The 13,132-nt window shown below is 43.4% G+C and overlaps 1 protein-coding gene across 2 annotated transcripts in view; it reads right to left on the reverse strand.

Moving 5' to 3' along the window:
• The window catches only part of LOC122902411 (serine/arginine repetitive matrix protein 1-like), a 40,006-nt gene extending 27,351 nt beyond the window's left edge, over positions 1–12,655 (reverse strand). Inside the window, exons 1-2 of one of the 2 annotated variants that reach the window (XM_044241844.1) lie at positions 12,439–12,655; positions 29–104 (exon numbers count right to left, since the gene is read on the reverse strand). In XM_044241844.1, the coding sequence (XP_044097779.1) occupies positions 29–104; positions 12,439–12,481 (119 nt within the window). In that variant the 5' untranslated portion in view covers positions 12,482–12,655. Of the gene's footprint in view, positions 1–28; positions 195–12,438 lie in introns of both variants that reach the window. The other variant, XM_044241845.1, reaches the window with a different exon arrangement.
• Positions 12,656–13,132: the final 477 nt, after the last annotated feature.

Raw genomic sequence — 13,132 nt, forward strand, 5'->3', positions numbered from 1 at the left:
GGCCCAGAACTATGGCAAGCCCACTGACCTCTGCTCCTTGTTTCTAGTCCAAGGCTCTTTCTGCATCAGCCTGTGACTTGAAATCAACATATGCAATCCTGCAGCTGCGGAGATGGTGTGGGGGAGAGAAGAACGAAGAGTCAATATTTAGTCCTTTCATCTTCTGAATTAGTGACACACATGCAGGATTCAAACTGCAAAAGGGAGAAAAGAATACGGTAAATTGTGCCTTCTGCCCATTTTCTATCCTTACAGGCAACATGCCATACATGTAAATGTACACACATACACACTCTACCTTTCAAAGCTTGCCTGAGATGTAATTTACATATCATAAAATGCATCTAGTTAACGTGTACAGTAAGGGACGCCTGGCTGGCTCAGTCAGTGGAGCATGTAACTCTTGATCTCAGGGTTGCGAATTCAAGTCCCACACTGGGTGTAGCAATTACTTAAAAATGAAAACTTTAAACAAAATAAAAACAAAGTATATAATGATTTCTAGTATGTTTACAGAATTCGATAATCATCACCACGATCTAATTTTAGAATATTTTTATCCTCTCCCAAAGTATCCATCAGCAGTCCCTCCTCATTCCCTCCAACTCATTCCCATGGCCTGGCCCAGCTACTATGCTACTTGCCCATTCTGGACATTTCAGATAAATGGGATCACATGAATATGCAATCTTTTGTGCCTGCCTTCTTTCACTTGGCCTGATGTTTTCCAGACTCATCCAAGATGCAGCATGTGTCAGTACGTCATTCCTTTTTATGGCAGGATAATGTCACCTTGTGTGGAAATGACACATTTTATTTATCTGTTCATCAGTTGGTGGACATTTGGGGTTGTTTCCACTTTTCGGCTATTACGAATGAAGGTGATCTGAACATGTGTAGAAGTGAGTGGTTATAGGTTTTCATTACGTTCACACTGAGTAGTAGAATTGCCGCACCATATGGCGACTCTCTGTTTAATGTTTTGAGAAACTGCTGAACTGTTTTCCCCAGAAACTGCACTATTTTGTTTTACGTTCCCACTGGCAATGAATGTGGGTTCCAATGTCCCCTTCACCTTGCCAACACATGCTATTGTCTGCCTCTCTCATTATCAGCCACTCTGATGGGTGGGAAGTGGGAATCACATCATGGTTTTGACTTGCATTTCCTTACCAACTCCTGGAGCATCTTTTCATGTTCTTATTGGCCATTCATATACTTTGTTTGGAGCAATGCCCATTCAAGCTTTTTGCCCATTTTTCAATTGGGTAGTCTTATGACTGAGCTGTGAGAGTTCTTCACATATTCCGAATCCAAGGCTCTCATCAGATACACAATTTGCCACATTTTTTCCCAGTCTGCAGAGTTGTTTTGATTTTTGTGTAGTGTCCTTTGAAGTACAAATGTTTTTAATTTTGATAAAGCCCAACTTGTCAATCTTTTATTGCCTGCATGATACCCTAACCTAAGATCACAAGGATTTACTCCTATGTTTTCACCATAGTTTTGTTTCAGCTCTTACATTTAGGTCTTTGATCTATTTTGAGTTCATTTTTGTGTAGGTTTGTCCTCCATTGTTTTTACATAAAAAAGAGAATATCATATACATACTGTTCTATATTTTGCCTTTACATTGGAGTTTATTTCCCATCAGCACACAAAGTGATATCTCACTTCTTTTTACAACTACATGGTATAATGTCTTTTGGACCTTCCAGAAAATTTTAGCCAGTTTTCTATTGATAGATATTCAGGCTAATTCTAATTTTGCATCAGCCAACTCTGTAATATATTATGTCACACTTGTCTATCTGTGGGATAAATTCTTAGGATTGGAACTGCCCCATAAAATGGTACAAGCAACACAACTGATAGATACTACTAACTCATCTCCACAGAGACTTCTGCAATTTCCCTTCCACCAACAATGTCCAAGCATGCCAGTTTCTCCAACCTTCTTCGATACTGTGGAATAACTTTTTGATTGTTAATATCTAATAGGTAAAATGTTACATCTAAATAAATTAATTAAAATTGCATTTTAATTTATAATTCTTTTAGTATGAGTGAGGATAAGTATCTTTTCTTATGTTCAAAAGAAAATTCCTGGGCACCTGGGTGGCTCAGTGGGTTAAGCCCCTGCCTTCGGCTCAGGTCATGATCTCAGAGTCATGGGATCGAGTCCCGCATCGGGCTCTCTGCTCAGCAGGGAGCCTGCTTCCCTCTCTCTCTCTCTGCCTGCCTCTCTGCCTACTTGTGATTTCTCTCTGTCAAATAAATAAATAAAATCTTTAAAAAAAAAAAAAAAAGAAAATTCCTTTTCTGTGACCTCCCTATTTATAATTTGCCACTATTTTTCCTGGGTTGTTGGTTCTTTTCTTTTCTTTTCTTTTCTTTTCTTTCCTTAAGTGGTTAAGGAGAATGTAATGAAACTCTGTTATGTCTGAATCCAGTAGAAATATATTCTTTTTCAATATAGGTACAAAACACACCTTTTACTCGTCCCACCCTTGCTCACCAATCTGACTTGAAAGCCATCCTTAAACACTTCTTTTAACTCGGGGTGCCTGGGTGGCTCAGTGGGTTAAGCCGCTGCCTTCGGCTCAGGTCATGATCTCAGGGTCCTGGGATCGAGTCCCGCATTGGGCTCTGTGCTCAGCAAGGAGCCTGCTTCCCTCTCTCTCTCTGCCTGCCTCTCCATCTACTTGTGATTTCTCTCTGTCAAATAAATAAATAAAAATAAAAATCTTAAAAAAAAAAACACTTCTTTTAACTCATGTTGAGTGACTTTTTCAGGCAGGTTCTTGAGAAGTGTTTTGACATTCTGATCTACATAACACAAAAGAGTATTTTTAGTCCAAGTTCAGATCTAATGAAGTATCTAAAGTTCTCTAAAGGAGAAAAAATACTTCTCCAGGAGTTGAAGATGTCAAAAGCAATACATATTACTTCATTTAACAAATCTTTGAACATACATCTGGGCGAGGGCCCGTGCTACATGCTCTACGAAAATACAGACTCGGCCTCTACTCTCAGGAAAGTGGTCTTGTTGGGGGGAAAGGCTATTAAGCAAATAGTCATATAATTACAAATTCTGGTGAGTGCCAAGAAGGAAAGGAAAAAAGGGAAAGGAGAACACCCAGTAAAGACTTAAACTAGGGGCACCTGGCTGGCTCAGATAGATGAACATGAGACTCTTGATCTCCGAGTTGTGAGCTTGAGCCCCATGGTGGGTGGAGAGATTACTTAAAATAAATAAATAAAGTTAAAAAGAAGAAGAAGAGGGGCACTTGAGTGGTTCAGTTAAGCATCCAACTCTTTATTTCAGCTCAGGTCCTGATCTCAGAGTTGTGGGACTGAGCCCCATGTTGGGCTCCACGCTCAGTGTGGAACCTATTTAAAGATTCTTTCTCTCCTCCTCCCTCTGCCCCTCCACACTCACACACACACTCTCTCTCTCTCAAAAAAAAAAAAAGTTCCCCAAGCACCCTTCCCCCACCCCAAAATGACTTAACCTAGTCTGGAAGTAAGGGAAACTTTTTCTGATCCTGAGGAAGTGATCCTTAAACTGAGATTCTATGGACGGGCTGCAGGTAGCCAGGGAATGAGTCCTGGAGACAAAGAACATTATGACAGGGGAGGTAAGCCATGCAGCTGGAGCACAGAGGACAAGAGTAATGTATGCAAAGTTTGCGCTGTGCAAGGAGGTGACCCAATGGCAACAGACTACTTGCACAGAGTAAGAATCCAAGACTCATTCCTGACCCAAAGTTGGCTAGATATACAGGTACCTATCAACAAATTAACTTGTTTGCATACCTTTCTTACATCCTTTCTTTTCGGTTTTCTCAATTTAATTTCATACCCAAGGACGTTTGTCTCACTAAGTCTCAAGGATCTTCCCCGGTCATCAGCAAATTTAAAATTCACATAACCGAACTTCCTACAGAGATGTAAAAGAAAAGGGAAAAAAACTCCTAGGTAAGATCAAAAAGCACATGACTTCGGGTTGGCCAGTCTTACTAGATATGAAAGTGGAAATCAACAGTGAGTCATTCACAATTTAAAACGAAGGCTCCAGGGCGCCTGGGTGGCTCAGTGGGTTAGGCCGCTGCCTTCGGCTCAGGTCATGATCTCAGGGTCCTGAGATCGAGTCTCTGCTGAGCAGAGAGCCTGTTTCCTCCTCTCTCTCTCTCTGCCTGCCTCTCTGCCTACTTGTCATCTCTGTCAAATAAATAAATAAAATCTTTAAAAAAAAAAAAAAACGAAGGCTCCAGGGCACCTGGGTGGCTCAGTGGGTTAAGCCGCTGCCTTTGGCTCAGGTCATGATCTCAGGGGCCTGGGATCGAGTCCCACATCAGGCTCTCTGCTCAGCAAGGAGCCTGCTTCCCTCTCTCACTCTCTCTCTGCCTGCCTCTCTGCCTACTTGTGATCTCTGTCTGTCAAATAAGTAAATAAATAAATAGATAGATAGATAGATAGATAGATAAATAAATAAAACGAAGGCTCCAGCAACTAGCAACACAAATGCCATAAAATAACCAGAGAGGAGTGGTTCTCACTCCTGAGCAAGTCTGAGAAGGGCTAGAGAGTGCTTCTAGAATGACATGGGTAGAATCCAGGCCTGATGTTACGTAGCCACAATCCACTTGATGGTCCTCCACAACAATCCACTTGACAGTCCCCCACAAGAAAGAATTATTTGGTGTCAATAGCACCAAAATCGAGAAACCCTGTTCTAGAGCAAGGACTAAGCGTCAGTGCAAATTCACCTACTGAAATCCTTATCATTTTTCTGTTCAGCAACTGACTGAATTTAACTAAAAGCTAAAGAAAATGAAGCTTAAGGGGTGCCTGGGTGGCTCAGTGGGTTAAGCCGCTGCCTTCAGCTCGGGTCATGATCTCAGGGTCCTGATATTGAGCCTCACATCGGGCTCTTTGCTCAGCAGGGAGCCTGCTTCTCTCTCTCTCTCTGCCTGTCTCTCTGCCTACCTGTGATTTTTCTCTGTCAAATAAATAAATAAAATCTTTTAAAAAAAAAAGAAAATGAAGCTTAAAATTATAAGGTTTGGAATTTTTGTTTGAAGAAAGAGCCATCTGCATGTGTGAATTGGAACAAAAATACCGTTCCTAATGAAGAATGTGTTAGCAAAACCCAAGTGCTATTAGGAGAAGACTTTTTAATGCAAATGGAAATCTTATTTACTGAAATTGCAATAATACTATAAAATACAGTTAACAGGGGCGCCTGGGTGGCTCAGCGGCTTAAAGCCTCTGCCTTCCGCTCGGGTCGTGATCTCAGGGTCCTGGGATCGAGTCCCGCATCGGGCTCTCCGCTCAGCAGGAAGCCTGCTTCCCCCCCTCTCTCTGCCAGCCTCTCTGCCTACTTGTGATCTCTCTCTGTCAAATAAATAAATGAAATCTTTAAAAAAAAATACAGTTAACAAAAAAGTAACACAACTGACAAAAGCTGTGGCAGAGGCTCTGAGCCCAAAGTGCTGGGCTCAAATCTTAGTTCTGCCATTTTCTAACTATGTGATATTGGGCACATCACTTAACTTCTCTGTGCCTAAATATTCTCCTTCGTGAATTGGGGATAATGTCAATAATTACCACTGAGGGCTGTCTTAACAGATTCCATGAAATTATCTAAATAACGAACGAAGAGCAATGCCCGGTACAATGAGTGCTCAATGAATGTTTACTATTATTATTACTTTTTGTTTTTACCAAGACGGTCTGAGTACTATAAAATATGCTCACACCCAGGAAATACTCTTCTGATACAAAAGAAGTGAGAAAGAGAAAATGCAACTGGGCAAAAAAGCAGAAGTGATACAGGACCTATATTTGCCACCAACAGCCATATAAGAAGGTAAAATTTTAAAAAAGAAAGAAAAAAAAAAAAAACAAAAAACGGGTGCCTGGGTGGCTCAGTGGGTTAAGCCGCTGCCTTCGGCCCAGGTCATGATCTCAGGGTCCTGGGATCGAGGCCCGCATCGGGCTCTCTGCTCAGCAGGGAGCCTGCTTCCTCCTCTCTCTCTCTGCCTGCCTCTCTGCCTGCTTGTGATCTCTCTCTGTCAAATAAATAAATAAAATCGTTAAAAAAAAAAAAAAGAAAGAAAGAAAAAAAAAGAACTCAAACAGTTCAGAAACAATGACACTAAAAGAAAATTCCACTGCAATTCTGGCATTTTGTAATGCCAAACTGCAGTAAAAAAAATCCCCTTGTTTTCCACTTGGGCTTTTACTGTGTCCCAAATATCGTACCTACACAATGCCTGAGCCCACGAGGTTACCACCATGCTGTACGTCAGCAAGGACACGATTTGGTCACGCACTTGTGTCAGCATCTATGCTGAGCTCTCAGAGACGAGTTTCTCAGCGTGTAGTAAGAGAGCTCCCAGCACCACCTGGCAAGTTTGTCTAAGACACAGGAAAAGAAAAAAAAAAAAATCCTAGACTACACTTAGAGCTATCAAATCCTTTAGAGGGAAGGAACTAGGTTTCTAGAAGTTTCCAAACTACTGGCCTAGGAAAATATACCAAGTCAACTACTGTTTGGGTGGTTCCACATGCCACTAGAGTGCCAACTCTTTGTTTTTTCTGTTTGTTTGCTTTTGTTTTTGTTTTAAGATTTTATTTTTAAGTAATCTCTACACCTACCGTGGGGGTTGAAATCACAACCCTGAGATCAAGAGTCAGGCACTCCACCAACTGGCCAGCCAGGCACCCCTAGAGTGCCAACTCTTCACATACAAATAAACACAAAGTGAACAGCCCCCCACAACAGGCACCTGGAACATACAGAGGAGTGAGAGCCAAGCCTCGAAGATTGGGCCTCATGCTTCCTAATTCCATCGATTCCAACCCACAGCTACTGATAACTGGGTACGGTACTATAAAACTAAAGAAAAAAATGTTAGGGGTGCTGGGTGGCACAGTCAGTTAAGCACCTGACTCTTGGTTTTCACTGAGGTCATGATCTCAGGATTGTGAGGTCAAACCGCATTGGGCTCTAAACTCAGCATGGAATCTGCTTGAGTTTTTCTCTCTCTCCCCGTCTGCCCCTCCCCCCACACTCACGTGCAAGCACATGCACTCTCTCTCTCAAATAAATCGATCCCTTTTTTTTAAAAAAAAAGATTTTATTTATTTTTTGACAAAGAGAGATCACAGTAGGCAGAGAGGCAGGCAGAGAGAGGGGAAGGGAAGCAGGCCCCTGCCAAGCAGAGAGCCCGATGCGGGACTCGATCCCAAGACCCTGAGATCATGACCTGAGCCAAAGGCAGCAGCTTAACCCACTGAGCCACCCAGGCGCCCTGATCTCTCTTTTTTTAAAGATTAAAATTTTAGCAAAACATTGAATGATTTCTCACCATACACAGAAGGACAAAATTAAGAACTATGGGTAATACATAAAACAAATATCACCTTACCAGTGTTAACTAGGCACAATGTCACAACGGAGGGAAGGCATTACTAGTGTTATGAGCTGAACTATATCCCACTAAAATCCGTATGTCAGGGGCGCCTGGGTGGCTCAGTGGGTTAAGCCGCTGCCTTCGGCTCAGGTCATGATCTCAGGGTCCTGGGATAGAGTCCCGCATCAGGCTCTCTGCTCAGCAGGGAGCCTGCTTCCTCCTCTCTCTGCCTGCCTCGCTGCCTACTTGTAATCTCTGTCAAATAAATAAATAAAATCCTTAAAAAAAAAAATCCGTATGTCAAAGTCTTTTTTTTTTTTTAAAGATTTTATTTATTTATTTGTCAGAGAGAGAGCAAGCACAGGCAGACAGAGGCAGCGGGAGAAGCAGGCTCCCCGCCAAGCAAGGAGCCCGATGTGGGACTCGATCCCAGGACGCCGGGATCATGACCTCAGCCGAAGGCAGCTGCTTAACCAACTGAGCCACCCAGGTGTCCCCCATATGTCAAAGTCTTTTTTTTTTTTTTTTAAAGATTTTATTTATTTGACGGAGAGAAAGGAATCACAAGTAGGCAGAGAGGCAGGCAGAGAGAGAGAGGGAAGGAACCAGGCTTCCCGCGGAGCAGAGAGCCCGACGTGGGGCTCGATCCCAGGCCCCTGGGATCATGACCTGAGCCGAAGGCAGCGGCTTTAACCCACTGAGCCACCCAGGCGCCCCCCGTATGTCAAAGTCTTAATCCACAGTATCTAAGAATGTTACTGTACTTGGAGACAGGCTTTTTTTTTTTTTTTAAAGATTTTATTTATTTATTTGACAGAGAGAGATCACAAGTAGTCAGAGAGGCAGGCAGAGAGAGAGAGAGAGGGAAGCAGGCTCCCTGCTGAGCAGAGAGCCCGATGTGGGACTCGATCCCAGGACTCCGAGATCATGACCTGAGCCGAAGGCAGCGGCTTAACCACTGAGCCACCCAGGCGCCCTGGAGACAGGCTTTTAAAGAAGTAATTAAGTTAAAATGGGATCGTTAGAGTAGGCCCTAATCTGGGGCACCTGGGTGGCTCAGTGTGTTAAGCATCTGCCTTCAGCTCAGGTCATCGCTTCAGGGTCCTGGGATCAAGCCCCATATCAGGCTCTCTGCTAGGTGGGGAGCCTGCTTCCCCCCGCTCTCTGCCTGCCTCTCTGCCTACTTGTGATCTCTCTCTGTCAAGTAAATAAATAAAATCTTTAGGAAAAAAAAAAAGAGAGTAGCATGCTTTTCCAACTGAGCCAGCCAGGCATCCAAAGAGATGAGGGTTTTAACGAAATAATTTTGATGAGCCAACTTTGGGGTCTGAATAACCTAAAAGTTCATCTAACTGTGAGCATACTTCTATATGCTGCACTGATCAAAGAAAACCATTATAGGAATCACACTTTAGGGATGCCTGATGGGCTCAGTCCATTAAGCGTCTGCCTTTGGCTCAGGTCATGATCTCAGGGTCCTGGGATCAAGTCCTGCTTTGGACTCCTTGGTCAGCAAGGAACCTGCTTCTTCCTCTGGCTGCAGCTCCCCCTGCTTATGCTCTCTCTGACAAATAAATAAATAAAATTTTTTAAAAAAATCAATCAATCACACTTTTAAAGGGAATGACCAAGGGTGACCACTGTGAACAGTTCAGAACCACATCACATGCATATCAGCCTAGGGAGGATATAACGTGACTACTCCCGTTTTCTTCCAAGAATAAGAGTCTGGGTTCCAAAGTAAAAGTTGCATTCACCAAGAATTTTCTGGCTTATTGCTACATAAGCTAATGCAGTGTATAGTGAACATCACAATACAATAAATGTTCTTAACTGTGTCTAACTATGTCTAGTTAACCAAATCATACGAACCTAGATCTATGGCTAGATTAAATGACAGTCTCCATTCCAAACAGAACTTACTAACTTGAGGTCCACGAAATGCCAAGCAGGTGTGGCTAGCAGGTTCCTCTATGGTACTCACAGAACACCTGGTCATGTCTGTTGTCGTAGGCTAAAGTACATCCCCAATAAGCATCAATTATGTTTGTTCCAAACCCATATTTGACTGTCGTATTTGCAGTTTCGATTACATAATAAAATCATATGAACCAATCAAATCAATGCAAAAAGTAAGTTACTGAATCTCTGAAAACAACATTGAATACTTCAGACCTATTTGATGAAACTTAAGTGTGTTAAGCCTCCGCCTTCAGCTCAGGTCATGGTCTCAGGGTCCTGGGATCAAGCCCACATCGGGCTCTCTGCTCAGCGGGGAGCCTGCTTCCCTCTCTCTGCCTGCCTCTCTGCCTGTGATCTCTGTCAAATAAATAAAAATCTTACACACACACACACACACACACACACACACTGTAGTCAAATTAGGTGTGGGTGAGCAACCATAAAAAGTGGGAAAAAATGGTAAAAATGTAGGAGTATTGAAATTGCTTTACTAGCAGTTTTTAAGGTTTTGCTTTGCTTTAAAGAAACAAAACTTTGGGGTGCCTGTCTGGCTCAGGTGGAAAAGAATACAACTCTTGATCTTGGGGTTGTGAGTTCAGCCCCACGTTGGATGCAGAGACTACCTAAATAAAAACTTAAAAAGAAAAAAAGAAACAAACTTCAAATTACAGAAGCTGCACTTACAGGAGTACTTTGTACTGGGAGACAAACTATTCCAACATTGAATCCAAAGTCAAAAACAAGGCCTTAGTCCCACATCAAAATATTCATAAATAAACACACATTTAGCATTACAAGGCCTTAGTCCCACATCAAAATATTCATAAATAAACACACATTTAGCATTTTTTTTTCCTTAGGATTTTTATTTATTTGACAGCGAGAGAGAGCAAAGCAGTCCTCCAACTCAGCACTCCATCCCAGGACCCCGGAATCACGCCCTGAGCTGAAGGCAGACGCTTAACCAACTGAGCTACCCAAGCACCCCCACATTTGACATGTTTTACATTAAAATCAAAAGGTATGTATGGATAATTTACTTTTGATTGATTAAAACAACTACTAGCCTATATAGGGTTGAATAAAGTTTCCATTATGCAAGTGGCTGCCTGTCTTTCAAAACAAGTTGCTTGGGAGCGGCAGCGGGGGTGTGTGCGCCGGGGGTACAAAAAAAAATGAATCAGGAAGGGGTAGGGGCTTTGGATTCAGCAAAACCCTGTATAATCCTGTTGGGGTCCGTTATCAAAGGAACAAGGCTGAGACAAAGTGAAAGTTATGCAAAGCCTTATTTTATGCCAAGCATTAGAAGTTAGACTGACCGGCCAGGGGAACAAGACTGAGACAAAGTGAAAGTTATGTGAAGCTTTATTCTAAACCAAGCATTAGAAGTCAGACTGACCGGTCAGGGCCGCCTCCGAAGAGAGCGACCCCCTCCCGATCTCACAGGCTGGTTTTATAGGGCATAACCACAGACCCAAGGTACGTGGCTTCTATTGTCAAGGTGTTTACTCCCCGAATCGATACCTGGAACCATACCAGGAACTACGGGAGCATTTATTCCTGGAATGAAGTCCGTGGATATAAACAACAATATGGCTACCTAGGCAATATGGAGTTGCTCTGGCTAAGCAGGCCCTAATAGTTAAACAGGTTTTAACATTAAATTGGCCCTAACAGTCCCTTCTCTGTCACCTATTACCATGGGCTGTGTACCCACTCATCCACCTCAATTCTTTTAGGAGTCAACTTAAACTTATCCATATATTCAAATACTCACACAGAGGTTCCCAACCAGAAACAGAGAACATAGTAGGGACCTAAATATTTATCAAAAAAATAAATCTGGAAACACAGATGTCTGGCAGGCACACAAACTAATGGAATTTAATGAAGCAATTTTAAGAATCAAGAGATTTTCTATCAAACCTGTGCTCCTGGGCAACCAATATCACTTTTCAAACAAAATACTTCTGCATTCCCCCAAAACAAAACTCACTTCTCACAATGTACTCTTCTTTTCAGTTGACACTGGTATTTAATTTGCCACCATTCCGTTCAGAATTTTTGCATCTATGTTCATGGGAGTGGTCTGCAATTTTTTTCCCCCCTAAAAATGAGTGGGTCAGAATTTGGTATTGAGTCTAGGTAGGGTGGACTTGTGAAAGTAAGTCAGAGGGTGCCTGGGTGGCTCAGTGGGTTAAGCCACTGCCTTTGGCTCAGGTCATGATCTCAGGGTCCTGGGATCGAGTCCCGCATCAGGCTCTCTGCTCTGCAGGGAGCCTGCTTCCTCCTCTCCCTCTCTCTGCCTGCCTGTCTGCCTGCTTGTGATCTCTGTCTGTCAAATAAATAAATAAAATTAAAAAAAAAAAAAAAAGAAAGTAAGTCAGAAAGTGTTCACAATACCACTTTTCAGATTAAACAAGGCAGTTCAACTGTTTTACTCTGGATTATGGTTATTGACATTAGTAAGTTATTCTGCTCCGCACTGAATATACACAATTACCTCATCTCTACAGTCATTGTCCTCTTACAGGGTCTCACCTTCCCCACCTTTATCTCCTTCAGGAAAAGACTCATTTTCTTCACTTCACCTGGACCTTTTCCCTGCTTAAAGTGAACACCACATTGGGGTCATCACAGGGCCTTCAACATTCCACGCTATGCATATTTTTCCTCTAGTATCTGGAATACGTTTCTATTTGTCATAAACATGGCAAACCTCACCCTAAAGTTACTTTCATTTGGAATCTTTTACTCACACTAGTGAATATCAAAATGCATAGAAAAATATTATTTTTGGCATCTATTTGTAGGTCAGATGCCCCATACCTTGCCTTTTGCCACGGTCTAGAAATCCTCCAGGTATTAGGCAAGCTTCCAAGACTTCCTCCCTTTCCCTCTCATTCTGTTCCCTTCAACATGCGTTTTCAAATAATTTCGAGATTTTTAAAAAATTGATTCCACTACCAGCGGCTCAAAGGAAAGCACACAGAGCCCAAATAAAACCCCCTTATGCGTAAAAGATCACTACCTACAATTCAAGTGTCTTTACCTTTCCAGACTGAGAATTCGGGGTTAAGTGGAGCGGCGCCCATTTCTGAGCCATCCAAATACACTGCCCAAATAAGGAGTCTCACACCAGAACCTAGAACCGCCACTTCTCAAAGTAACCCGCTGGCACAGCCTCGTCCCGCCTGGAGAGGGGACCGCGGGCGTACGGCCCCGCCCACACAGAGCCACCGCGCTCTGCAGACTGGGGCGCGAAGTCCCAGTGCTGCCCGCAGCAGCCGGCTGGCGCCAACGCGTCTAGAGCGCCCTCCCAACCGCAACGCGCGATTGAGGCCAGTTGGACACACACACTCCGGAAGGAGCCGCAGCTTTCACTTCGACCAATCAGAGCCCGAAACGCCTCTGGGCCAATCCCGAGCTTCAAACCCAAGGAGGGAAGGTACAAGCGCGAGCTTGGGGGCGGGGCCTCGAGCCAGGGCCGCCATTGCTACGCCTGCGCATAGGGCGGACATTTTAGTCGACTTGTCTGGTTTTTCGCGCCGCCTGCGGAGTTTGGCCTGGGTTGGCGGGTGGGCAGGTGCAGCTCCCTCCTATAGCTTAGGGAACTTGTCGGGCGGCCGCTTGTGTCGGCACACCTTTGTTGGTGGGCCGGGAGAAAGTGAATAACAGTCATAAAAGCAGCCACTCATTGCGGGCTCGTGAGCGAGGCTAGATAGGTTCCCTGCATTCGGGAACCG

The sequence above is a fragment of the Neovison vison genome, chromosome 3, assembly GCF_020171115.1.
Source record: "Neovison vison isolate M4711 chromosome 3, ASM_NN_V1, whole genome shotgun sequence".
NCBI classification, from domain to species: Eukaryota; Metazoa; Chordata; class Mammalia; order Carnivora; family Mustelidae; genus Neogale; species Neogale vison.